The sequence below is a fragment of the Chaetura pelagica genome, unplaced genomic scaffold (genome assembly GCF_000747805.2).
Source record: "Chaetura pelagica isolate M959 unplaced genomic scaffold, ChaPel_1.0 scaffold109, whole genome shotgun sequence".
Lineage (NCBI taxonomy): Eukaryota > Metazoa > Chordata > Aves > Apodiformes > Apodidae > Chaetura > Chaetura pelagica.
This window is the reverse complement of record NW_009970725.1, coordinates 8,275,183-8,301,544: the sequence shown is the minus strand read 5'-3', so window position 1 is coordinate 8,301,544 and position 26,362 is coordinate 8,275,183. Positions and strand designations below refer to the sequence as shown.

Here is a 26,362-nt window from a genome sequence, read left to right as displayed (position 1 = left end):
AACAATATACTGTCTTCATGTTTTTCAAGTGCTTATTCTGTTTTAAAACTCTGATCTGATGCTTGCAGAATTAAGTTGGAAACAGCATTAAGTACTATAGCAATATATGTACCTATAGTATAAATGTTACCTCTTCTTAAATCCTGGGAAGTCAGTGTTTCTATGTGTGTATATATTTTTTTCTTTTTTTTCCTTCTGGAGTGCTATATGTGTTTTATCCTTATTCCAGAAGTGATATTTATACTTGGACATATAACCTGGCAGCCCACTGCTGAGATCCTGAAATGATTTTTTTATGAATCCCTTCCATATGATATTAATGTAGGGGCCTCATGGTCATTGTGGCTAGAGTAGTCCTGGAGCTTGAACAAAGAGTTTGGCTACCTAAATTTTTTGATCTAGCATTTGATTTCATCCTTTTGGAACATTCCTGCAAACAGAACGGGCAAAACAGCTTAAAACTATTCCCCATAGTGTATTAAGATATGCATATAGCTATAAAACCCTGAAGCCTTGTAAGAACCTGGTATTTCCAAAAATCTTAGTTCTGTGGCATATAATTATTCTTTTTAAGTCAGGGTAGATTAACTTAAACTCACAGGAACATGGAAAAGTAGCTATCTCTTAATAGAACTAGTTAACATTTATCTGCTTGGTTAAAATTGTAGTCATAGATAATAGAGAAGACTATAATTGGCAGATTTTAAACTTTCTGTAGCTCTTAATATTTTTATTTTTTTACCTGCACTGAATATATTCTGATGATAATGGCTTAGCTTAAAAAATTGGCACAGCTAAGTGCTTTAAATTTTTTTAAAGGCATATTTGAGTCTTTATAAAAATGATGAAGCTTTTCCCTTTCTGGTTCCATTATGTCTTGCAGAATAAGACATTTGTTTGTCATTTACTAAAAAAAAAACACCAATATTTATTTACAGATGTATAAATTAAAATAGAGAAACATAATATTGATATTTACAAAAGGAGATATGTGCAAATATATTAACTATGTCTTGTTTTCTCTACAGAAACCATAGCCCGTTAATGAGTTTTGGAGCTAGTTTTGTCAGTTTTTTGGTGAGTAGATGGGAGCAGAGAGTACATCTCTCTTGTGGTTAATGTTTGTGTGTGTGTGCATGTGTTCATAATGGTGGATGCTCTAATTTATTTCTATATATGAGACTTGATTTTTTTACAGTTTTAGATTGAATCTAGCTAGAAAACATCATTTGTTATATAAAACTTGTTTACTTATGTGGCTGAAATAGAAAGTAAAGGTTCTGTGATTCAGCTGCTGAAACGTGTCAAGTATTTATGTGTTCCAGTAAAAGAGCCATAATGAAACCCTCTCTTAAATAAGCAGTAGAGGTATTATTTAAATAATACTCATAAATGCCATTTTCTTGATAGTTTTTGCTATTGAAAATTTCTCTGTCCATACTGCCAGGTGAAAGTTGTTCATTCAGTCCATTCACATTGCTTCCTTTTTGAATGTACTAGAATTGAGAATATTGGCTGACTAAAGAGTTGTAACAAGCAAGTTAGGTCTGTTAAATGCTTTTCTTATTTTTTGAATGCATTAAAAATTAAGAGTTTCTTGCATAAAAATGGAGTATTAGAATATGTTTGGGTCTCGGTTTTTAGACTGTCTTTATTCAGACTTTGCAGCTTTTATTAGATTGCACCAGAAATTATCTATCCTAATGCTCTTTTTACATACAGAATTTATTATAATATGCCAGAAATAGGTATGTTGTAAATGATATTAATTTGAATTCTCTCTAGTGCCTGTAGACTGTGCAATACTGAAAAAGATATTGGTTAAGAAACCTCCTGGGGCATATGCTTGCTTTTAAAGTCAGTGGAGAGGAGAAAGGAAAGAGGCAGAATCTCTCAGACTTCCTTATCTGAGTTGATGCGCTGAAGCAGTGTAACATCACAGCGAAGCATCACTGGATCTTAAAAATATCTTGCTTAGCTACTGTTCTAAACATAGCAGAAGCACTTTGTATGCCTGTGTCATTCAGAGCTTTTGTTTAATAAAGCATCAAGAAAAGAAGTTACTTGTACTGCTGAAATTCTTTCTAAATTGATTCAGCAGTGCTTGCAGTTGGATGTTTTGTTTTTGTTTATTTTTCTTCCTACATATGCAGGAATTGTGTTTAGCTGTTACTTGCTACTGACTTTGGAGGCCTGTTATTTATGAGGATGAATTATATAAAAGCAGCAACTGCACGGATGGAAATCATGCCTTATATAACAATAATTGAAAATTAATTAATATAAATTTTTCTTCTGCTTAATGTAGTATGTTAGTATTCAGTGTGGCTACCTATGAAGGTTTGTTAAGACAAGGGGTTAAGACTTTGTGTTTTCTGATTTATCTTGGAATTTTGGTAAAGCACACTGAACTCTCTAGTTTGGTGTTTCTGTGTAGAAGTGCGTGTATTAATGTATTTTTTTAAAGTAATATTTTCAATTTTTAATGAAAACTTACTCTCCTATAGCTTTTGTAGAAATAATACTTGATTTTTATCACTCAAACCTGTTTGTTTTTTGGTAGAATGCTATGATGACATTCGAAGAAGAGAAGATGCAACTGGCATGTGATGACTTAAAGGCTACAGAGAAACTTTGTGAAAGTGAAGAAGCTGGAGTTATAGAAACAATCAAGAATAAAATTAAAAAGAATGTAAGAATGTTATTTGTAAAACACATAATCATGTATGGAAGGAATATTTCTCTAAACTTCCTTTCTCTCCTCTTTGTATTTTGAATCTTTGGCTTTTGACCTGTGAAGAACAGTTGAGGTTAATAATAAATTTAGGAATTAAGTCAAGTATTTTGCTTGGATTTCCTAATACTCAGAATGAGGTTGTTTCACTTCTAAAGCAGCAGGTTGTGTTGTTGTTAGTAATTATTTTTTAAACACATTTTCTTAACCTCAAATTACTGACCTAAAATTATTTCAGTACATGCTCTAGTAATGTTCAAAGTTGTGATGCTTAAGGCTGCTGAGTGCTGTGTGCCAGGCACATTCCCTGGGAATTTTCCTTCCTTTTTTAGATTTTTCATTCTAAATAATGAAGGAAGAATGAAGTCTACAGATAGAGAACTAGTTAGAATGGTAGAATAGAAATGTTGAGTAAATGGCCTGCCTAGTGTGACACAGCAGATCTACAGCAGGAAAAGAAGCCATTCTCTTCAATATTTAGTTTACTCAAAAGTATTGAACCTGACATACTTAACTCTGCTCTTAAGAGACACTGTATTTTCCCTGTCACTTGTTATACACCTCTTTTTGTCCTCTTCCTATCTAATATATTTTAGTTGCATGTCTAATGCCTTTAGAAATAATTTAAATCTCTTCTGAATATTCATAGAATTTTAAGAAGATATAGCAAATATGTATGTTTCCCTGTTGATTAAGTAGCAGCTTGCTTGATGAGCGATCAAAGAAATTTTAGCATAATTTTACACTTCAAAATGCTGTGTTAATTTAGTAGCAATACTAAAACCTGCAGGTAATTTTGGATTTCTTTATTTTGACAGGTTTGAACTAGTATGTAGTATTGTCTTTGTTAATGTTTTTCTCTGCCTCTGTGTTTCTGTATTCCAAACAGGCTGATGGGCGAAAATCCACTCTGTCCATGATAGATCGTCTACAAAGACAAATTATTGTAGCAGATTGTCAAGTCTACCTGGCTGTGCTCTCATTTGTAAAACAAGAGTTATCAGGTGTGCTGTGGCTTTAATATTTAGATCTATTTTTTGCAGGGTATCTTTTTCACAAAGTTTGATCATAAAGTGGCAAGATGATCACCAGTAAAGGTGATTGTTTTGTAATAAAAAGCGTGGTTCCTTTTGAAACATTGTAAGATTGGTTCACTTGCAGAGTTCTACCTTTGTGTAGGTAGTAGCATTGTAAAATAAGTTGGATTCTTACCAATCACAGCTTTCTGCTTTTTTCATACCAAACTGATTCTCCTTAGATAGGTTGGAATCCTTTGCATATTGGAGAGTTGGTACAAAGATGGGTAGCATCTGTGTGCTTCATGTGGCCTGTGAGATAAGAGCCTACCAACAGATCCAGGCCACCAGGAAAGTCCTTATATCCATCTACATTATGTTAATGGCAACTCAGGGCAATGACAGACTGCCAGTGAAAGTAATTCTAAATGTAGTGTGTTGAAGATGGAGCTGCTGAATCAGTCCTTATTCTGTGGTCACTGAAGTGTGTCCTTTGTGCCAAAGAGGTTAATCCTGTTGTGTTGAATACAAACCTCCTTACCTCAGCTGCAAAGCTGTTTCTGATGTACTCTTGCATTCCTGGATCTCTTGCATAATCTTAAAACATGCCTTCATCCATGAGTTTATAGAGAATGTGGTCAAGGTCATATACAAAATGAACACACTCCTGGGTTCTTAGCAAATCAGTGAAGACCAAGGGATGGCAGTCAGACCAGATTGTCAATGAAAACCTGCTGATCAGCTGAAGAGAATCTGGGAAATAACATTCAGATTATTTAAAATAATACTAAGATCTCCTGTCAAGAAGATAGTGCTTTCTGTAATGTGCAAAGTTGGTTTCTTCCAAGCCATGGCATCATCATTTTCATTTCTGGGGTTATTTTTCCCCCTCTTGAGGCTTTATTCTTATTTCACTTTTTTTCTGCTGCTGCATAACTGTGTTGGATGCTGTAACTGAAGGTTATGTCTGTTCTCCTTTTCTCTTTTCTGCAGCTCAGAGAACTGAAGTGGGTAGCAGAGTACTGCAGAACATGCAATATATTTAGGTTACTGAGTAAAAAAATATACCTGAAATCTTTACTTCCAAGCAATTAAATGTCACCTCAGCAATGGCTAGTTACTGCTATTGCTGAACTGCTGGACATATTATTTCAGTTTTTTAAATTATATTTCTGATTATGTTGAAACTTTTTTTTTTTAATTATGATTTAGATACAGAAATAGCAACCAGATTACTGAAGTGAGTGTAAAGTGAAAAAAAAAAAGGCATTCTTCAGAGACAGACAATATTTTTGATCAGTGGATGGGTGAAAAATGTCTTCGTTTTCTTCCTGGAACAGTTTGACAAGAAGCATATGATGATATTCAAGCTGCTTTCTCATGTGCCTAACACATTTTAGGTTTTCTTTTCCACCCTCGTGGATGTATTACAAATAGTTTAATCATACGTCTGGTAACACAGCAACTTGTATTAGCTTTCCACAGCAGTATTTATCTACTTTTTATTGATGTTTATCACTGCTGACATGAGTCTGACTGCTTTCAGAAGTTCACATTGGGAAATTAGCTCAGTGATTTGGCTTGATTAAATTATTATGTTTTAAAAGTCAGAAATCATTTTAATTTGTTAGATTGTTTTGTTTTGGTATATACTATCAAATCTATTAGTTATGCTGTGTTTGTGAATTCTTAATGACAGCACACAAATGGAAGTAAAGTCTAGAACTACTTTTTTTTCCACATTGTATCCTTTCTGTTGCATCAGAACACAGTAATTAACTATTAGTAGAAATGCTATCTGTAGGATAAATAAAACATGGGGGTTTTCTTTAGTATTTTTCTGCTGCATTGCTGTGCATAGTTGTATGAACATTCATCTTGTGGTGAACCACATGACTTTAAAATATTCTGTGCAGCCAAAATGTGATCTAATTGCTTAAAATTATAGTAACGTTAGTCTTGTAATGAAGCTGAATCATGGCAGGGGTTTACATGTTTTATTACAACATTTTAATATGGAACTCAAGATAAGGGATTAATTTTTTTAATACTTGAAGCTAATGATGACAGAACCCTCCTGTCGCAACTGAAAATAAAAATTCTTGCAGTCTTTCTCAGTGTGATTTCTTGAGACTGACTGTCTTCATACCCTCTTCATGAAACAAGAATCCAAAAAGATGGGTCTGTGATGGTGCTTTGTCTATAAAAGGGTTTGTTTTGTTTTGTCTTTTATCTGGAAGGATTTTGTCAAAGATACCAAAAGATTTATACAAGTGGTTTGGTATTAAGCATTTTCCTTTTCTTTGACACACCCCACCTGTTGTGGTCTAATTCTGGCATCAGTTATAACACTGATCTCTGCTAATTTCGTGGTATCTGTTTAGAACACTGCTGCTATAAGCATGCTTTTATTTTCTCTTATTTTAGTTAACTCTGTTGTTACTGCAGCTCCTAACTTTCTGCCTCAGTCAACATGCTGGTGTCTGCTTTTACAGTTAACACATATAAGTATATCCTGTGTTTGTTTCTTTGTTTGCCACTTATCATTGCCAAAGATGTGATATAATCAAGATGAATACTTTGTAAATCAGCAAACTGGACATCTTCATCTTTTTGTGACATGCCTTTCTTTACCCTCCTTTAAAGAGGGTAATGTGGCTGAGAATTCTCTCATTCTAAACTGAGAATGCTAATGATGTGCTTTTTAGGGAAATTAAGGTATCCAACTTGAATTTCAAATTGAGAAAGTTCAGCAACTGAATTGGAATTGTGGAATTTATGCGGGGTTTTTTTTCCTCTTTTTTTTTTTCTTAATTATAAGTCACTGTGCTCCTATGAGGGGCAGGGAAATGATGGTGTTGAAAACCTTACTATCTAACCCAAAGGAAGGGGTTTTCTTAGTATTTAACTGTCCTTTAACATCATATGGGCTTAAGAGATGTAATCTCTTTGAGTTTTGCCTCTCTCTGTTTGCCAGGCAGACATTTCATCTCCACCATAGTGGAGCAGAATCCAGCATTAAGTCATTTCTGACAGTTGTATTGTGACATGGCTAAAAGGGAGTCCCTTTGTATTTCATGCTGTTCTGAAGTCTCTGGTTGAAAAGCTCTTAAGTTTGTAATGCCAAGTATGAAGACCTCTTGAAGAGGAGAGTAGCTATTACAAAATCCTTTTTTACAGTAAGTTAATGCAAACAGAGAAAGCATCGTAGGATTGATTTGTGAAATGGCATTTACTACTTACTGTGTTCCACATACTAGGTCCTTGAAATATTCTTTTTTCTCAATTTTTAGCATACATAAAAGGTGGGTGGATACTCCGAAAAGCCTGGAAAATTTACAATAAGTGCTATACGGACATTAATACACTTCAGGAAATATATCAGAAGAAAACTACTCAGGAATCCTTGACTTCTGATACTGCAAATGATAATCATATTGCTGCAGAAGGTGTAACGGAGGATTCGCTAAACAGACTGAAAGGTGCTGTTAGCTTTGGATATGGACTTTTTCATCTTTGCATATCCATGGTGCCCCCAAACCTGCTCAAAATCATCAACCTGCTGGGTTTTCCTGGAGACCGCCTACAGGGGCTTTCTTCACTGATGTATGCAAGTGAAAGTAAGGACATGAAGGCCCCTTTAGCTACGTGAGTAGCTATATTGAAATGCTTTGGTAGATAACTTAGTACTAAAAGTAAGTAACTGGAAAAAAGTCAAAACCAAAAAGTCAGGTTGTTTTAAAGGAAACAACAGCAGGTAAAATAAACTTGTAGTTTGTTGTTTAATGTGCCATGGTTTAGTAAATTCATCTCTTATTAGCATATGAGATCTCTGTGGTCGGTATTTTACTGCATTCTTCAGTGCCTGCTATTCTAATAGTTTATATGGTACCAAAGTAAATACGAGCACTCCCTGAAGGTTGAGTAGATTTTCCTGAGTTATATTCTTTGCTAGGGAGAGCATACTATTTTGTATGTGTCATTGATTTCACCTAGATATTTATCATTACTATTAACCAAAGTTCTTTTCTAGACTATGTTTAATTTTAGCATATGAGTAACATGGGATGTTCCCTTGTAGTCTTTTTAGAGGAGTGTTTTTTGTGTACTTTCTTCCTGAAGCCTTCATACTGCATTCAGGTCTTTTTATCCAGTGAAGGGTTAGCCAGACCTAATTTAAACTGCCCTCATAATTGGTTTTGTTACTGTGTTATCTCCAAATTAATACTTTTATTAGTGGACCTACTGCAGGTACCATCTGATGGCACTTCTGAAACATTGACAGCAGAGCTAAAGTCTCTTCTGCTTCAGGGGAAGAATTGGATTTCTGATTGGTTAAGAAAGCTTAAGATTAAATGTTGCTGTTGATTTGTTCTTTCTCATTTCTGGGGTAGAAAAATGGTATTCTTGAGGATGTTTCTTTCTTTAGATGGTCTTGGAAACCTCTGTGCTCTGCCCTTATTTCCAGGAGCAACGTAGGTCATGTCTTTCCTTCTGGACACCAGATGTATATCTGTTTGACATTGATTCCAAGTGTGTCTGCTAATGTGTGTTTACTTTTGGTGGTGGTAGGGTGGATTTTTTCCTCTAGTAAGCAATTAGTTTGTGAAGTTTTCCTGTAGGGTTTTTTTTTTAAATCTACGGAGTTCTAAAGGCTCAAATGCTTTGATGGTATGAGCTTGATTGTTACTTGACCTTTGCATAATATCCACTGAATTGTGTGTTTAAGTGCGGTTTAGGAGTACATTGATGCATGGTAATAGTATTGTGTTTGTTTTAAAGACAGTTTGTATAAGATTCATGGCTTTCAGAATAGTTAAAAAAACTTGACTGTGTAGGTCTTTATTCTTAAATTTCTGTTTATGAGCTGTAATCCCTTTTACTCTTATGTTTCTTTTAGATTAGCTCTGTTATGGTACCACACAGTTGTTCGTCCCTTTTTTGCCCTTGATGGCAGTGATAACAAGGCAGGATTGAAAGAGGCAAAAGAAATTCTTGAAAAAAAAGAATCTGCGTATCCAAATTCTTCTCTGTTCATGTTCTTCAAGGGAAGGATACAGCGATTAGAGGTATTGCATGTTTTCTTCCTTTTGACTGACTTCTCCTCCACTACCTTTTGTTATTTTACCTTTTTCTGACATGAACAAACTGTGCAAGTTCGAGCAAATTGTGACTAAAGTAACAGATAAATGGAAACATAAATAAGAAAATTGGATTCACTCCCTCCTAGTTTCAAATTCACCTGCCAAACCTGCTGTTCCACTACTTCTATTTGAATTAATGGCATTTTGAAATTTTTTTTAGCTACTTGATATGTTTGTAGTTTTATGCTAAAAGGAAGTTGTTTTGGTCACTTAAGAGTGTCTTGTGGTATAAACAGCTATTCCAGTTTTGCTTGTAAAGCTAAAACCTGAGTCTTATCTGCTGACTACATAGCATTTATCTTTCCCTTTTCACTTTATGCATTGTTCATATACAGCTACTTTTCTGCAATAATTTCCCTCAAATAATTGCTTTTGCTTTTAAGAGGTCAAGCCAGGATGTTTTCTGTTGTTAATGGTAAGCTCTGACCCAAGCAGAGATGTATTAACTGAAAATGTGCTTGTGAATGCTGTTGCAGTGCTGTTCAAACAGTGTAGCACCCTCTTGGTTTTGGACTGAGTTATTCTTCAAGAATCTGTGATAGTACAAGTGGTGGGAATTTAAACTACTCAACTCCTAGCTGCTGGGTTTACCAGACCAGAGTATTTCCAGAGCAATTACATCCACGAGAAAAGGCAATACAGAAGTACAAACCCAGAGTGTTCAAACCCTTCATCTCAACATCACAATTAGAAGACCTAACCCAGATCTTAGTATTGGTGGTCATTCTTTGCTAGGGTTTGCAGTTAACAAATACAGCATAGTATTTTGAGGGACACAGCAACAGTATCAGAACAGAGGGGCAGAATTCAATGGCCTGTCAGATTTTACAGGCATATTCTAGCATAGGATCTGGATGCTGTTTTTCTTTTTTTTTTTTGCTGTCTTTCTGAAAACAGTAGTGCATTTGGGAATTACACTGTCACAGGCAAGCTGTCAGTCTGTTCTATGAGTGGGAAAGGTTTTAATGGTCTTTGTCTAATTATATGCACATTCTGTTCTTATGGTAAAAATCAAATTTTTTAAGAATAGCTACTCAATGAATGCAAGTGCATTTTAAAGTATAAATATATTGATTGCTGGAGTATGACTTGGTATTTGGAACTCTTTTTTTCTCCACCCCCCCCATCTTTAGCATAGTGAGGAATAAAATTCATTGGATTGTTCTGACTTTCAGGGAAAGCTAGGTGAAATTGTAAATATAAGTTGTCAATAAACTGAGTATATGTTTCTGTGTGGAAATATAGAGGATAGGTTTGAGATGACTCCTCTCCTTCTGGAGTAACATTATGATTCAAAGCAGGGTTCTTCACATTATCTTAGAATATTGTGCAAATGATTTCTGTAAAATGTGCAGTATATGTACATGGAAGTTTAGCTCTGAGTGACATAGTTTGTGCCAGAGATAACATGGCCATGTTAACGGGGTCAGTTAGCTTAGGCAGGCAGAATGCTGTGCATTGTAAGATGTAGCCATACCTTTAGTCAGCAGAAAACTTATTAGTTGTTAACAGGAATTAAAATGTCCTTTTGCTATTCGTGTGTTGGCATGAGAGCTTTTCCATTCAGCAGCTCCTTCTTTCCCACCCACATCATGGCTTTGTTCTAAGTGGTACAGTATCACTGAGGCTTTGCTGTGTATAAATGTTTTGGTTAAATGTCTCAGCTTTTCTGTAGACTTTGTGAAGGACTTACAAGCTTAGTTTGCTCGAATGTTGTTGTTGTAACAGTGAAGGAAGATAAGCGACTGGTTGCAACTACGTGGAGACCTGCTCTGGGTTGCTGCACAGTACGCTTGTGGTTATGTGTGTCTCAAATCTGGGCATTGGTCTTGCAGCATCCATCGTATATTCTGAACCAGAAGTGCACATACACATATTCTCAGAGTACAAATTAATTACACTGTGTTGTCATTTCTGCCTCATCTCCAAGGTGGTTAAGGAGAGCTCCTGCACAGTCTGGGAACTGCTTATATGGCCTTCCTTGAAATTGTTAATACACAGATAGGTTTAAATTATTTCCATCAGGTGTGGGGGTATTATTTTCAGATGGTTTATTGAAACTGGGAAGTCTGTGTTTTAACCTATATGGACTTAAAAGTTTATCTTGAATGGAAGCTTATATATTTTATAGTCTTTAACATCTGTCATCTCCTAACGGTTCTGTGACAAAATTTTATTGTACGAAGATGAAGAGCAGCTTAGATATTGTTATATAGAAGAGTTTCTGTGTTCTAGAAATACAGGAAATAATGGTTATTGTAGGGTTTGTATTTGGCCCTATGAGGACTTGGTCCACTGGATTTTTTTTATAGCCTTTGATCCTGTGTATGTTTTGTGTAACTTTCAACCAATAGTATATTTGACTCCATCAGCAAGTCTGTGTACACCTACATATAAGTATGTCTGGGTTTTTTGTATTCCATGGAGAAAATAAACTATTAGGGTCATAGTTCAGCCATGGACACCTGGAGGCAGGGAATCTGTTCAAAAGGCAGAAGCAGTAATGCAATACTGGACAGTAAGACACAGATCTGACAAGGGAGAAAATCACCAAGGAAGGCAGTCAAGGAGAAGGGACAATTTCACAGGGACAGGGCTGAGAAGTATACATGAAGAGCATGTGAATGTACAGTGCTGCCTTTACCAAAGAGCACGTATGCGTATTAGTCAATAAAAACCTTAACAGACTTCAGTTTTCCTAATAGGTAACGTTACAAGTACAATAGACATGGGCCAAATTCTCTTTCAACTTTTTTCCTAGATTCACATTTTTGAGAAATGAAGTCTGAAAGCATTTGGAGACTATTAACATGAATGAGTTAAGGGAAAGGTGAGAGGGAGAGTTAGGGAAAGCTGGAATCAAAGTGCACCAGGAAGTTAAATGTTGCACTGGTAGGCTGATGAAATACCGCTCTTTTTTCAAGAGCAACTTAAAAGTAGCATTTTTCCCTGACTTTTACATAATGCACTTAGGCTGTTTTTATGGGTATACCTATTGCTGTGCTTGACTTGTGATTGTATGGTTTGTATTCCAGCCTGGGGTGTTTCTTTGTGAATGTCTGAATATTTCTATCTTTGAAATACTTTCACTAAAGCTGCTGCTGATGGTTCATGCAAGCTTAAGCTACTAAAAACAAGTGAGAAGAATGTTTTATACTTGTGCCTAAAGGATACTTAAAAATGTAATTAGTATAATAGCATCTAACAACCAGAGTTTCCAACTGTACCCCTGGGCCTTTCTTATTACTGTGAAAATAAAAACAGTGCCATCCATTTGCTAAATGTGTATCGTCTAACATTATAATTATGTTAATAAATACCAATTTACTTTAGGATCTGTGACTTAGACTATTCAAGTGTCATATATTGTGGTCAGTAGTGAAAGATGGGCATGGTAATAGCATGGGAGAGGGCAGAGTAATATGATGTTCTGAATCTTTGGTATTTCTGATTTTTATATTGCAATTTTGCTTTCTTTTTTCCCCTTAATCAGCAACACTTAAAAAAAATCTCCATCTGCTTTTTTAAATAGTACAAGTCACCCCACTCAGAAATAGTTAAATAGATTAATAGCTTCATGGAGAACAGTAAAAGGTACAAGGCAAAACTCAAGTGTTTGACAAAATGGGTGTGTTTGCTTTTCTTTGAGTGGGAACAGATTCTGGCTGTGTAAATACAAACAACAGGAAATCTCTGGGGATGGGACAGAAACTGCATGTACAGAGGCTTACCTGTACAGTTCAGTGGGTATAGGTGCATGTTGAGAGTCTGAAGGAAAAAATACGAAATACTCCAGCTGATGGGCAAAACACTAGTGGTACATTCAGGTGTGCTAGAGTGTGTTTGATGTCCAGGCTGGTGAAAGTGTGCAGTGGTGTTGCAGGCTTAGAAGTAATGCTGACAAGGACTCTTGCCTTTTTGGTTACCTTTTGTAGAAATCTTGGTGTCAGTGGTATTCTTATTTAGGGATAGGAGGGTGTGGCATGAAAAAGCAGACTGAAGGCAGCAGTAATAGTAAGCATTGAAAAGCCTGAAATTAACTTTCTGCAGTAAAGCTCTGCAGATGCTTAGAATGTTGACTGGGGTGATTTTGCTTTTAAACTTAACTAAAAAAAAGTAAGATGATAGTTCTCACATTAGCTTTTATAATCCTCTTTATGGTTATGTAGTTCTGCATATGGATTAATCTTTTTTCTTTGTGTTATGTCCAAGAGAGTCATGAGTGATGCTTGTTGAAGGACTTAAGTGTGTGTATTTTAATCTCAAGACCATCAGCTTCAAGTGTCAGCCATGATGTTATACTTGCAGACTCTTGGGACTTTACAATTCTGTTTATTCTCTGAAACAGTAAATAGATAGTAATGAATTTATTTTAAAAATTAACACTAAGAAGAGAAATTCATATTGCAGCATGTTGTCACAAATCCCTGAAGGTGACTGAAACTTTAAACACTAGGTCACTGAGGAATGTCTCTGAAGCATGCTTATTGAGCTTGATGCTTAAAGAAAACTTACACAGATGTCAAAACACTTGAGAGATCTAGACAATTAGAGAAATGGATTACGGAAGATTGAATATTCAACTAACTGGACTTGTATATTACTAGGTGGTCAGTATTTCCTTTGCTACCTCAGGCTAGGAAGGTGTAAGTGTCTCAGGCACCCTGGTAACATTGAGGGCAAATAAAACTCATTTGTCTCTCTGTGTAATATATTTGTCTGTTATGCCAACAAGCGTCTCAGTCTACTCACAGTTTTATTTTCTAAGTGTACAGTGGTCATATTGGTATAGCTGCGAATCCCTTTGCTGGCAGTTATGTTGTCTTGTTGCAATATATATGATTTACAGTAAAGTTTTTCCTTAGCAACTAAAGCAGTTTTCCCTGATGAGACAAAGAAAATTTAATAGTATCACGTCAGAGCTCTGTGTGTGTGTGTGGTCTTAAGATGCAGTGCTGCAGATTTTTGCAGGAATTTTTAAATTCAGTTATGCTTGTGTAAATGATGGGTTTGCTTTTTCAAGGATTTATTTTGCTTAGATGCTTAGCTAGCAGAGAGTGGCTTAGAGATCCTTTTGTTGTATAAATTGCTGTAATTGTGTATGGAAACAGACACAGGAACACTACCCAAGTGAGCTTAGGCCATATTGGGATATATATTGTGTCTGTGTATAAAACTAATTAAATGTTGATTGGCATCCCCTGCTTTATAGTGATTGCTATGGAGAAGTCCCATGCTAGACTGGGAAAAACAGGTAGTTAAAAGAACATTCTCCTTCTCACAAAACTGTCAGCCTCTTTTTGCTAACCTTTTTTATTTTTTTGGTAACTAATGATTTTATCAACAATTTTTTTTAATCTCATATTCTTTTTTATCTTCATACATGTCATGCAACATTAATGAATTGTCTAACTGTTGCTTAAAGTGGTTCTTGGGGGATATGGAAGAAGGTAAAATAGTTCAAAATAAAGAAAATTAAACATTCAAGATACTCTTATTTTGCAGAAAACTAAACTTTATTGGCAGATGGTAAAAATCTATTAAAGGTAGAGTGACTAATAAGAATAGATATGAGATTATTCAAAATCTTACTGCACAAAATGGATTTCAGACTTAATACAGCCACTGATTTTTAAAGTTGAAAAATTATCTGAACTGGCTGTAAGTTATTGGTGATCATTGTTACGTTACTAAACTCCTTTACTATGCCCTTTATTTAATTCTGTTGTGTTCTTCATTTCTCTTTTTGCATGATTTTTAAAGTACAAGTTCCTTACCACATTTTAATTTTCACTGTTGCACATGGTGGAACTGATTGTTAGTACCTTGCAAGCAAACACTGTATTCTTGTCTAAAGTTTCATTTAAATATAAATCAAAGTTGCTTTGTATCAGTGATTCTTACTTCCCTTGTCTTCTATAATTTGGCTTTGGTAGTATGTTTTGTATCACAAATGTGAAATATATGGAAAAAAAAAATTCACTATGGGACCTATTTAAGATGCTTATTTATCATTGTAAGTAAAGGCTTTGTCATAATTTGCTCATGCTCCCATTAAAAAATGATCAGATGAAGAGAGACGGGAGGAGGGAACCTGATGAAAGGAGTTTCAGTGTGGAGCTGGTATGCTGAAGTAATATTAGCCTTTCTCCTTCAAGCTGTTAGCTCTGTGGTGGGTTTTAGCTCATTTATAATAATGTACAGTCTGAAATTAATTTAGAGGTTTTCCTCTCAATGGGAAGTTGTGCCTTTTTCATCTAATCAGACCAGAGGCTGCAGTTTGTAAGACTTCAGGTTTTTTTAACCATATAGTTATTTTTAAGTACTTATTAACAGAAATCTAAATGTTTTCTTTATCAAAATCAAATTATCCCGCAAAGTTTGAATTTAAAACATCTAAGTTTTATTTTTTAATTCTTTCACTTGTTAGTGTCAAATCAATAGTGCCTTGACCTCATTTCACACTGCTTTGGAACTTGCAACAGACCAAAGGGAGATTCAACATGTCTGCTTATATGAAATAGGTAAGTGAATACGTTTATACTATAAATAGCTCACTAGCAACTTCAGTGACAAACTGGAATATTTTTATTACGATTTTTTAAAAGGTTTTAGAATACTGGCCTTTGTTGGGAATGAATCATGGTAATAAACGTGCCATCTCTTTTTCATAATAACAGAATTTTCTTCAGGTACAAGATTATGCAAAATAAGAGAATTGACTGTAGAATCAAAGACAAACTGTTCAACAAAAGAATATTATTTAAAATTATTAATTAATCTGATTTGTCAGTGGAATCACCATTTCTGTGCCAAAAACTAATCAGCCTAGTGAATCTTCCCCATTTGCAGGACAAATATTTTCATGTTCATGTCATTCTATGAATAGTATGTCCTTAATTTGCATGCAAGTGTTTAGAGTGGAGAAAATACCTTGCTTCAAACTTCTAATGTGTCTCATTAGGGGATCCTGTCACTTTGGGGAAGAATAACGGAGCAAATAGTAGCTTTGTAAGTTTCAGCATCCTAGAAAATACAGTATTTAAAATTTAGAAAGAGAGCTTTTGGTATCTATAGATATGTTGTTGCTCTGAAACAGATGCATTGTTTTGTATGGAATCTTACAGTTCAACATTTCCATAATTCAGCATTTCCCAGTAAACTTAAACCAGGCTTGAAATGTTTGTCATTGACTTGTTTTGTTTTTAAATTTTCCAGTTATTGGTGTAATTCCTAAACTAGTCCCAGCTCTTATAAGAGACTGTGTGTTTCAGTAATGTTGACACCAAGTCTGAATTACTGTACTTGCTCTGCAGTTAAATTAGTCTTTTTTTTTAGGTTGGTGCAGCATGATAGAGATGAATTTCAAAGACGCGTTTGAATCCTTTGAAAGGCTTAAAAATGAATCCAGGTGGTCCCAGTGCTACTATGCTTATTTGACAGCAGGTGGGTATATTCAGTGTGTTGGATAGGTGATAAATCAGTGAGTGATGTGATAAGGTTTTGGCACTGTTTTGCTTTGGGAAACTTATTAGTGAGTGTGGTGCCTTCCACACTGCCTGCTGCTTATGCAGCTTTGTGCCAGACTCAGCTTACATAATTCTATTTATATAATGTATGCTTGTGTGCACATGTGTAAGTGTTTTCTGTCTCTCCTTCTAGATGTAGGTGCAATTATGATTGTCAGTGTAGTGATGGGTCATATAATGGCATATTCCAAAGATAGGAATAGTGGTTGGGTGGTACTGACTTGTTAATCACAGAGGGTACCTGGGAGAGTCGGGATTTGCACATTTGTGCACAAGTGCACCTTTTTCTGTGACTGTATGATACCTAATATTAAATTTTCCTGTCTCATATCCTGGTGGTGTCAACAGACTTTTGTTTCTGTGTTCTTACAGTGTGTCAAGGAGCCACTGGTGATGTTGGTGGTGCTCAAAATGTGTTCAAGGAAGTTCAGAAGCTTTTCAAAAGGAAAAACAACCAGATTGAACAGTTTTCAGTGAAAAAGGTTTGGTTTAGCCTAGACTCACTTGTTTCAGTAATTACAGTAATTACACTTGGCAATTCTGTTGGATTCTTTACCAGTATTTATTTTTGAAGGATGTATCTGTTTTCTCTGATATTTCTTCTGTAGAATTAGTAGGAAGGATTCAGGTTGAAAAACAATACTGTTATGTATTTTAAGGACCTAGCAAAAGAAATGTGAATTAGCTGTTCACTTTACAAGTAAAGTAATTATTACAGATAAAAATACACAATACTGTAGTTGCTTTGGTGATTTTCCTTCTAGCTTTGCTTTTCTTATTCCTTTTTATCTTGTTTGTCAAACCTCAGTTCTTTTTGAATGCTAGGAGTTTTCTAGGAAGTATCACCCAGCTGATGATTTTGCAGATGTCACCATTTCAGCATCAAGTTAGTGTGTGCTTGGGATTGTGAAATACAATAAAGCAAATCTAGGCTATGTACAAAGAAGCTGTAATTTTGATCAATATGTATTCCTTAAGTTAATTGAAAGAGTAATTGAAAGATTTTTGCAGTCTAGTCTTAAATTCTTGAATCTTAAGTTGCCACTAACTTTATTTTCATAAAATTATTGGATGCTTTGATGAAACAGAATTGCTGTTTTGGATAAATTTTTAGGGAATATTATGTTTCCTGTAAAAGGACAGATGGCTGATCTCCCTTCCCTCTTTCTCCCCACTTTGCAGGCAGAAAGATTTAGAAAACAAATGCCGACCAAAGAGCTCTGTGTCCTGGCATCCATTGAAGTATTGTACTTATGGAAAGCCCTTCCAAACTGTTCCCTCTCAAACTTGCAGCATATGAGCCAAGGTATAATATGGTTCCTTGATTTGTTTATTCACTTTTAAAAGAGAGGTGTATAATTTTCTCTGTTGAGTTGAGTAGCTGATTGTTGCAGCATGAAAATTAAAACCTGTGTGCACACGTGACAGCAGAACAGTTTGACTCTTAACAGGTCATTATTCTGTTGTTACTCAATGCTTCATTTTTATCACTTAATAGTTTTTGGGAGAAGTTAAAAAAAAAAATCCCCTAAATGCAACAAGGTAGTTAATCAGTTGTGTTTGCCCATTGTTTATAATTGAACAATAGCTGTTACACTGCTGCTTAAAGTCACTATGTAAAATTCAACTAACTTAAAACTAGCTACAAAATAAATTTTAAAAATTACCAATTATTTCCTGCATGTGAGCTTTCTGAGAGGAAATACATAATTTGTGAGGTCATCTGTGACATGATAAGGGTTTATCTTGGATGCTGAGAGCAATGTTTGGGGGTGAAAGGAGCATTTTATGGTTGTCTCTTTCTTAGTCTTCAGATGTCTTTGGATGCCTGTTTTGCAAACAGTTTCAAGTTGTTACCTGCTCATTTAGAAAATAAAACAAAAAAAGTCTGTCATTAAGATACTTCCTTTTTTCTGTAATTGTGAACTTTTGGGGGTTGTGCATGGATTTCTATGGTGAGCAGGAAAACTACCAGTTGAGAGTCAGGACTAGTTTTGGGGTTTTGTTCTGTTTTAAATTTAAGATAGTTTGTTCATATAAATGAGTGACAACAGTGGGTTACATTCAGATCCCTAGCCTTCTACTGCGAAAAGTAAAGGTGAAGGCTTTAAAATTAGATTTACTTATGTAAAGTTGAGGGTTTTTTCCCCTGTCATTTTCCTTCAGAACAATCAGCTTTAGAGTTTGTAAAGAATATGTACTTCTCTCCAACATGCTCAGAAGCAGTGTTGATCTTCCTTGTATAAGCTTCTAGAAAGTGATGCACATTTTAATGTGAAATAGCAGTATAGATTAAAATTCAGAGATATGCTTCTTGTATGGTGTGACACTGACAGATACTGTTGAAGATCTGCACTGTGAGAAATTTGTTGCTGTGCCTTATGTGTATCTCAAGAGTGACGAAATGATAGAGGATTTTTTGTTATTTACTTGCACTTCTCTTTGAACACTTAGAGTGCAGTTTGCTGAGGTAGATTTTCAAGCTTTTTGTCAGGGCTAAAAGTTGACTTAAAAAAAAAGGAATGAATTTGTATCCACATGTATCTCTGGAAGTAAAATGCCAAGTACTTCAGACTTGCAATACAAGTGAGAGTCGACAGTCTTGTGTATTGTGTAGGGTCCAAATGCTTCATACAGGCAATATGTAGTTATTCATAGGTGGCTTATTTGCCTTGTGGATTAACTTTGTTGTGAATGCAGAACTGGTTAAGGTCTTGCAGGGTTTATGAGATAGGTTATGAGTCTAGAGGAGCTCTGCTGCATCACGCACAGCAGTTCAGCTGCTTCTGAAGAGATGAAGAGTCCTGCAGGCTTCCCTGTACCTCAGCCTTTCTGGAGGTAACAATGCAGACAAGTGCAAATGGCTCCTTGTAGAACTAGCCTTAATTTAACAGAGCTGGCACTAATAAGCTTGATCAAAATGGAACCCGATTTGTCTAGAAATGGTTACGTGCAGCATGTTTTTTCTGGAAACAGAGCACTACTTAGCTGAGGCACAGTCTGTCCATGGATTGTGGGCCATCTAAGATCTGGCAAATAAGCCTTATCACCAGCATTGAAAATTGCGATGCCAAAATACCCTGCTTCTGGTTTTTAAGTTCAGTACAGATTCTTATGGGTGTGTCATTTGATTTAAATTCAGAACAAATCAGCTTTGTCTGAACTCCTTGCCTTTTGCTCCTTGTAACTTGGACTGTGCACTTTTCTTTTCGTATCTGGGACAACACAGTTTCCCGTAACACCAAAAGGAGGTGCTTTTTTCTTTGCTTTTGGTGGATATTTGTAAGACCTGTAGAGAGTTTAATTCTTCTCTTCTTGTGAGAAGAGCACGCTTAACTGCCTTTGACTTCAGCCCATTAGTTCCTGTTAGGCACTGTTCTCACAAGTGACAGATTGTTTGATGAGGTTCATACAAAATGGGTTGTATTTAGAAGAAAGCAAATTACTTTGATTTGTATTAATGTTACTAGCATCTCCTTTTTCTAGTTAAATTAATCATCAGACTGAAAGTCACCATAGACCACAGTTCTGTCTAAGGAAGGATTTCAATCCATCTTGTTTGTTTACTGGAATCTTTTCATTAAGCTTGTCAGGATGTTGACGATTCATCGGCTGTTGGTTTGAGGAATTTGCTTCTTGGTGCAATACACAAATGCTTAGGAAATTCTGAGGATGCTGTTCAGGTAAGTTGTAAACTCGTAATTTACACCATAAATCCTATTTTATGAGCTACTCTGCTAAACCATAAACATTATTCACTAAGAGTATTAAGCAAGTGTTTTCAGTGCTGTTGATCATGCTGTTTTGTGAATTCCCACAGCGTATGTCAGGTTCTTTTCAAGTCTTCTGTCTTCCTTGCATGTGGTGTTGCAAAAATGATTTGCTGTGCTGAATGAACATAATAGCTAAAGTGGCTTGTAGGAGGAGCAAGAGTTAAGGAGAAGCTGGGAAGAAGAATGGAAAAGTTCTTGGCTTTGCTGGATTCACTTCATGCAATAAAGAAAATTCGCCTTTTAAGAAAAAAAACCTTGGAGATTTACTTCTCAAAAGCATGGGTTTGCTACTTCACCTCTGGACCTATTAGGCACTGTGAAGTTTGATTGTTAGCACCTACCAAAGAATATTTTTTTAGAGTTCTAGGCTTTGATTTGTAGGCACAACTTTTTTTTCCCTCCCCAAAATAGAATGCACTTCACGTAAGCAGCAAGGGAGCTGGTGCTGCCTTTAAATCTTTTTCCTTGTTCTTTTTTTCCTGCTTTTCTCAGGCATATCTGAAATAATCTGAGTACTTCATCTCTGGTGTTAAAGTTCTTTGTTAGATCTTGTCTTTTTTCAACATAAAGATGGAAACCTCTTGAAACAGTTGATACATGGTAAAAATCCAAACAAATAGTTTTGCCTTGGTACTGTAGTGACTGTGGAAAACCTCTGGGTCCTTCTACTACTGGAAATTTTTTATGCAGTCTCAATTTAGCATTGGATTAATTTCTAGTGCTTAAAGTTAAACAGTACTTCTGGTTGTTTGTTTTGTTGTGGTTTTTTTAAGTATCAAGCAGTTGATTTTAATGTATTACTATAGTCTTTTGTATTTTTTCTTTAATTTTTGTAGTTCTTTCAGCGAGCTGCTAAAGATGAACTGTGCCGTCAAAACAACTTGTACATCCAGCCATATGCTTGCTATGAACTCGGCTGTCTTCTGTTAGACAATCCAGAGGTAACAGCATAACCTCTTTTTAATCTTAAGGTGGGGAATCACATACCACATTAACAAAGAAACAAGGTTTATAGGTGGCAATGTATGTTAAGTTTAAAAAATATGTTTTACAGCTACCGTAAATAAACTTTCTACTGCATTTTTTTGCAAACCAAGAAATGCAATGTGTTTTAGGTAACAATGTCTTAATTTTTTTTGTAGCAAGAGCTATAAGAACATTGTGAAGAGTTTAGTTATTTGTTGATAACACTTCAATGGCTTGTTCTGTTATTACTAGGTTTTACTAAAAACAAAGCTTGACACTCTCCAAGATTCCTTAGAGCAGCTGTTACATACCTGACCATTAGTAGTGTCTTTCTCTAGCAGTAAAATGAAGACATCTGCAAACTTACAGCAGGCTTTTTAGTAAAGCAAGACTTTTGATGAGTGTAACACCACATTGTTTTGATTATTATTTAGTACTTTACCCCAAAAAGCACTATGAAGACTTCACTTTTCACCTCTGTGATTATGCCCTGATGCCCATTTTTTCTTACATACCTTACAGAGACTGTATATATAAATACTGGGATATGGAAATAATTGTGTAGCCACTCAAGATACAAAGACTTCTCTCTCCTTCACTTGCCTTGGTGTTCCTGCTGCTCATGGCAGGGATGCCTTGGGCAGACAGGGATCTGTTGCCTACAGGAAGTATTTAGTGTGGTTGAGTTCCTAGGATCCTTTTCTTATGGGTTTGATTTCCTGTTGGATGCTGTTCAAGCTCAAAGATTACGTGCAGTTATCCTCTCCAAATAGAATTTGATGCCTTCCTAAAATAGCTCCATGTTTTGGGGAATCAAACTTACTTGAAACAGTATGGTATTTGTCAAAAGTCTTTCTGCTTTGGGATTATTTATTTCCACTCTTAGGACAGGTATCTTCCTGATCTCACATACGTACTGTTGTGCTATTTCATTGCAGGGGATGTAGAAGTAAAGTAATTGTAGTCATTTAAATTTCATTAAAGCTGTACATGTTGACATTTTGACTTTCAACCTGAGAAGTGAGTTTTTTCTTACTCAGGGTGAAGAGGAAAATAATCCACCTGGCTTTCAGACTGTCTAGATGCCTTGATTGATGATATATTTGATCATTCAGGCCTTTGCACCTACCCTGCCTCCTAAAGAGCCCAGACAGTCTTAAACTAGAGCAACTTCTGCACCACTGTTGGTGCTGTTTCCCTTCTCCAACATGTAACACTGATACTTGGAGTTGATGCCACTGTATGTGGTGCTTCCTGAATCAGACTGCAAGTGAGGGGAAGCAGTTACAGGGTAATGACTGGAACCCCCACATCTTTGTATGTAGCGTATAAAGCAGTCAGGCTGATATTATCTTGTATTCTTAAGGTGCGGTTTTCAGCTGTTTTTATTCTTGTCAGATTTAATATAATGAGCTGCACCTGCTGTGAAAGAGGGAGGAAAAGGGAAATCTTTCAGTAAAAATTACTATCATGACAAAGGACAAAACTAGAAAATGCTTTTTAAAAATCACTGCTCTTTTCTGAAATCCATGCTGCCCTACAGTTTAGAACTGAGTCTTGAAGCCCAGTAAGGAGGTCTGGGTCCAGTAATGTTCCTGCTGCCCTTGTTTTCATGTTTAAATTTGATCATGTCAAATGTCTTTAAAGAAACAAAGTGTGATGGTTAGTAAAGTTATGTGAAGATTTTCAAGATGTGGGAAGCAGCACTTCCTTCCTCCCTGCTTTCCATGTAGTATGTGCACACAGTGACTGATTATGCCACACGTTGAGTATTTGAGGACTGAACAAGCCTCAGCTTGCAGCTGTGCTGAGAAGAGGTGGTAGCACTTAGTATGTGAAGGACATGCAGGAAACTCCCTCTTTTGGCATCCAGACAATGAGGAGGAAAATTATGCTTGACTTGAATAATGTGGGAGCAATTAAAGACAAGTGGATGCTGTTTATAGAAAACACCAGTTACTAGCTGAGGTGCCATGGGAAACGTCTCTGAAGATTAAGAAAGAGAAGGGGATAGGATTTTATAAATAACATTTACCTGGGAGGCTGAGTGTATTAAAGGCGTGAGAAACAGATAAAGACATTAATATGCATTTTTATAATCATTACTCATAATTATATGCTTGATTTACCATGTCATCTGGACCATCTTTGTTATTTTAAACTTAGTTCTAATCAAGTTCTTTAAAATTTTAATTTGGTTACGTTGAGAAGTTTACAGATTTTTTGTAGATGTCTAAGACACTGAATGTAGTGGTGTAAACTTTGCTAAAGAAACAAAAATTATGCTATTAATGAGTTAGTCATTTATCTGTAGCCTCATTTTTCTGTGCATTGTTGTAGCTCACCAGCGTCCATAGCAATTTGTATTTAAAGGTGTAATTTCTCCTTTCCCATAGAAGACTAGAAATTCATAACACTGTGTTTCTCAGGTGCCTCATTAGTATTTCTTGTTTCCTAATTGGAGAGGATTTTGTCTGCTTGGTACAAGGGATGCTATTCTGGACTGACCAGGCCATATACTTAAGATATTTTGTGTAACATTTGCAATGTGTTTCTAATGTGATGTTTGTCTTTTTGTAGACTGTGCCAAGAGGCAAAACCTTACTTCTTCAAGCCAAGGTAAAAGATGCTAAGATGCTTTCAAATTTATCTTTCTCAGATGAAGGCATTCGAGAGGTTGTGTTTTGGGGGGCTTATGGTGGGGGAAGTGGATGTTAAGAGTCAGTGTCCCTCACCTGTAGTCTGCAACACTCATGCAGATACACAGTGTGGTTCTAAGTCAGTCATAGCACAAAGCCCACATTAGTGACCTCTCCTGGAGTGTTAGAACCTTGCCAAGTTTTTCAGCTAAGCTTTGACTAGAGAAAGGTTGAAAATGACAAGTCTCCACTCTGTGTCTGTTCCAGCTTGTTCCTATCCTGGGATTTTCTAGAGCTTTTGGACTTGCAGAATTTTCTAGGTTCTGTTCAACTACATGGGATCCAAACAACATGTTGAAAATGGGAGCTTTCTGCTCTCTTCACCAACTGGGAATTTCTGTAATAGTTCTGTTGCTTTGGGTAATGTGGGGATATTGCAAAATGCAGTTTCCAGTGAATTTCTTCAGTCTCTTTTGTAACACAACTTCTTAGCCAGTAGTAGCAAAATTATCTACACACCCTGAAGTGAAGGAGGCTGATAATTACATGCTTTTTCTTTGCTTTGTTTTCTTCCCCCAGGAGGAATTTTCTGGCTATGACTTTGAGAACAGATTGCACGTCCGCATACACGCAGCCTTAGCCTCTCTAAGGGAAGTAGTTCCACAGTGATGGGCAGGAAGTCTTGTTATCCTTTCCCACAGTTTCTGCACTTTAAGATGAAGCAGAAGAAACAGCTGTTGGGAAGACCAGCTTTTCTTCTGAAAACCGCTTGTGCCAGAGACACTTTCCTAAGAATTGGTCAGAGTTGGTAAAGGCTCAGTAAACGTCACAATTTTAACTAACAGTATATCAACAAGGAAGAAGGTTAAGTGACCTTGTGTTTTTAATTCTTATGTTTTTAGTTGGCTTAAATCAAGCCACAGTTAACTTGTAACTCTGCAGGCGAGCCCAAATAATTGCATATTATTTACTTTAACAATATTGGCAGGTGTGATTTTTACCTTTTAAAATAGATCTAAACTACACCAAGGAGATCACTTCTCTTTTGATTAGAATGATACAATAAAAGTAATTGGTGTAAATGCTGAAGTTCATAATGGGTAGAACACGTGGGGTTTTTTTCTCCAGGCATCACCTAATTCACAGGAGGAGGGAAACTGTTAATCGACAAAAAGCAGATTTTACTGAATTTAAGTAGCTTATCTCAGTGACTTCATGATGACTAATGTATGAATTTTAAACCTCACATCCCCTTCCATTCTTTGTTCCTCCCCTCCCAACCCAGCTTATACTTGTGACACGTATTATGTCAATATTTGGGATCTCTTGCTTCTGGAACATTCCTGCCAAACATTTGCTTTGCTTCACATGCAGTTACAGTGCGGGCAGTTTCTATTTCTTCTAATAGTAGGAATATAAAATACATAGGCCAGATACAGTAATTCCCCATATTTTTCATTCAAGCTGCTGAATCTTTATAGCAGTGACCCTTAAAAGTATTAAAAAACGTACCCAAACAAGACAGAAAACCAAAAATCTACTTTGTTAGTTATACCAATACTATGATATTCTAAGTCTCTATATGGTATTCCAACCCGGTGGTGTTAAGATACTGAAATACCTCAGAGAGCTTAAAACTTTTATCCTGACCATGTAAGTTTTAATACTTGGCTATCTGTGTTTATCTGTAGCTTTTTTTATTTTTGTCTGTAATATGTATTATCTCATCATGTTTTATTATATTCAGTTAATATCATATTCTAGGAAGGTAAATATTTTTTTAAAGAAACTTATGAATGGAAACCTGGCCAGGAAGTTAGTTGAATGATGTTAATTTTGTAAAGCTGAGAAAACTGGATATCCTTGGAAATAGTTATCCAAAAGCCTTATTTTTCCTTTGGTCAGGTTGCCTTAAACAGTTCCTGAAAGTTTGGGGTTTTTTTCTTACCCTGTTGTAGACTATATTGCCAAAGGTTTAGACCTTGCCCACACCCAACCTTCATGGATTTGCTTTTGAGGTTGCATCTAAAGCAAGACTGATATGGAGGAGGAAAGTAATATCCTATTTGGTAGGCCAGATGAAATGGTTTAGACACTTACTTCTCTCTAAGAATACGTACTTCTGCTATGAAAGGCATTCCTAGAGCAGTTAAACATTTCTGTTGCAGTTCCTGAAGAAGAGGAGAGACTCTTAACTCTTAAAAAAGCAGTTTTATTTTTCTATTATCTAGGTGTGTTACAGATGGTACACTTTTTTCTATTCAAATTTAACAGTAATATCGAGTCACAAATGAGTGTTCAACGTTACGCGATCAATCCAAATACATGTTGACTAGAAAACAATACATTGTATATGTAGTGACTACTTAGAATTCAAATTATTTTGAATCCTTCAAGTTATTTTAAAAATGAACTTTAATCTTATTTTGTTTTGTCTGACTTTCAATGTTTTGCAAGGAGAGAGGCAGTCCGTTTTGGGTAAATAGCTAGAAACAGGACAGTTACTGACAAAATTACTTTGAAATACACTGCTTAAATGTAATGTGAGACTAGGCTGTTCA

At 35.8% G+C, this 26,362-nt stretch overlaps 1 protein-coding gene across 1 annotated transcript; it reads left to right on the top strand.

Annotated features, from left to right (window-relative positions):
* The first annotated feature begins 1,029 nt into the window (after positions 1 to 1,029).
* On the top strand, positions 1,030 to 24,711 carry TTC39C (tetratricopeptide repeat domain 39C). The gene is made up of 13 exons (XM_010006837.1): positions 1,030 to 1,077; positions 2,564 to 2,692; positions 3,624 to 3,738; positions 7,044 to 7,398; positions 8,651 to 8,819; positions 15,325 to 15,418; positions 16,233 to 16,340; positions 16,796 to 16,905; positions 17,606 to 17,729; positions 20,009 to 20,106; positions 21,033 to 21,137; positions 23,743 to 23,781; positions 24,381 to 24,711. Exons 1-13 carry the CDS (start codon positions 1,045 to 1,047, stop codon positions 24,468 to 24,470), a joined length of 1,569 nt encoding a protein of 522 aa, XP_010005139.1. The 5' UTR covers positions 1,030 to 1,044; the 3' UTR covers positions 24,471 to 24,711.
* Positions 24,712 to 26,362: the final 1,651 nt, after the last annotated feature.

What these genes read in the sequence shown, in the direction of transcription:
- TTC39C (XM_010006837.1), top strand. Translation starts at nt 1,045, where the DNA reads ATGAGTTTTGGAGCTAGTTTTGTCAGTTTTTTG. An exon ending in TGTAAAACAAGAGTTATCAG is followed by an intron (nt 3,739 to 7,043) that starts GTGTGCTGTGGC and finishes CTCAATTTTTAG; the next exon opens with CATACATAAAAGGTGGGTGG. An exon ending in AACAGTTTTCAGTGAAAAAG is followed by an intron (nt 16,906 to 17,605) that starts GTTTGGTTTAGC and finishes CCCACTTTGCAG; the next exon opens with GCAGAAAGATTTAGAAAACA.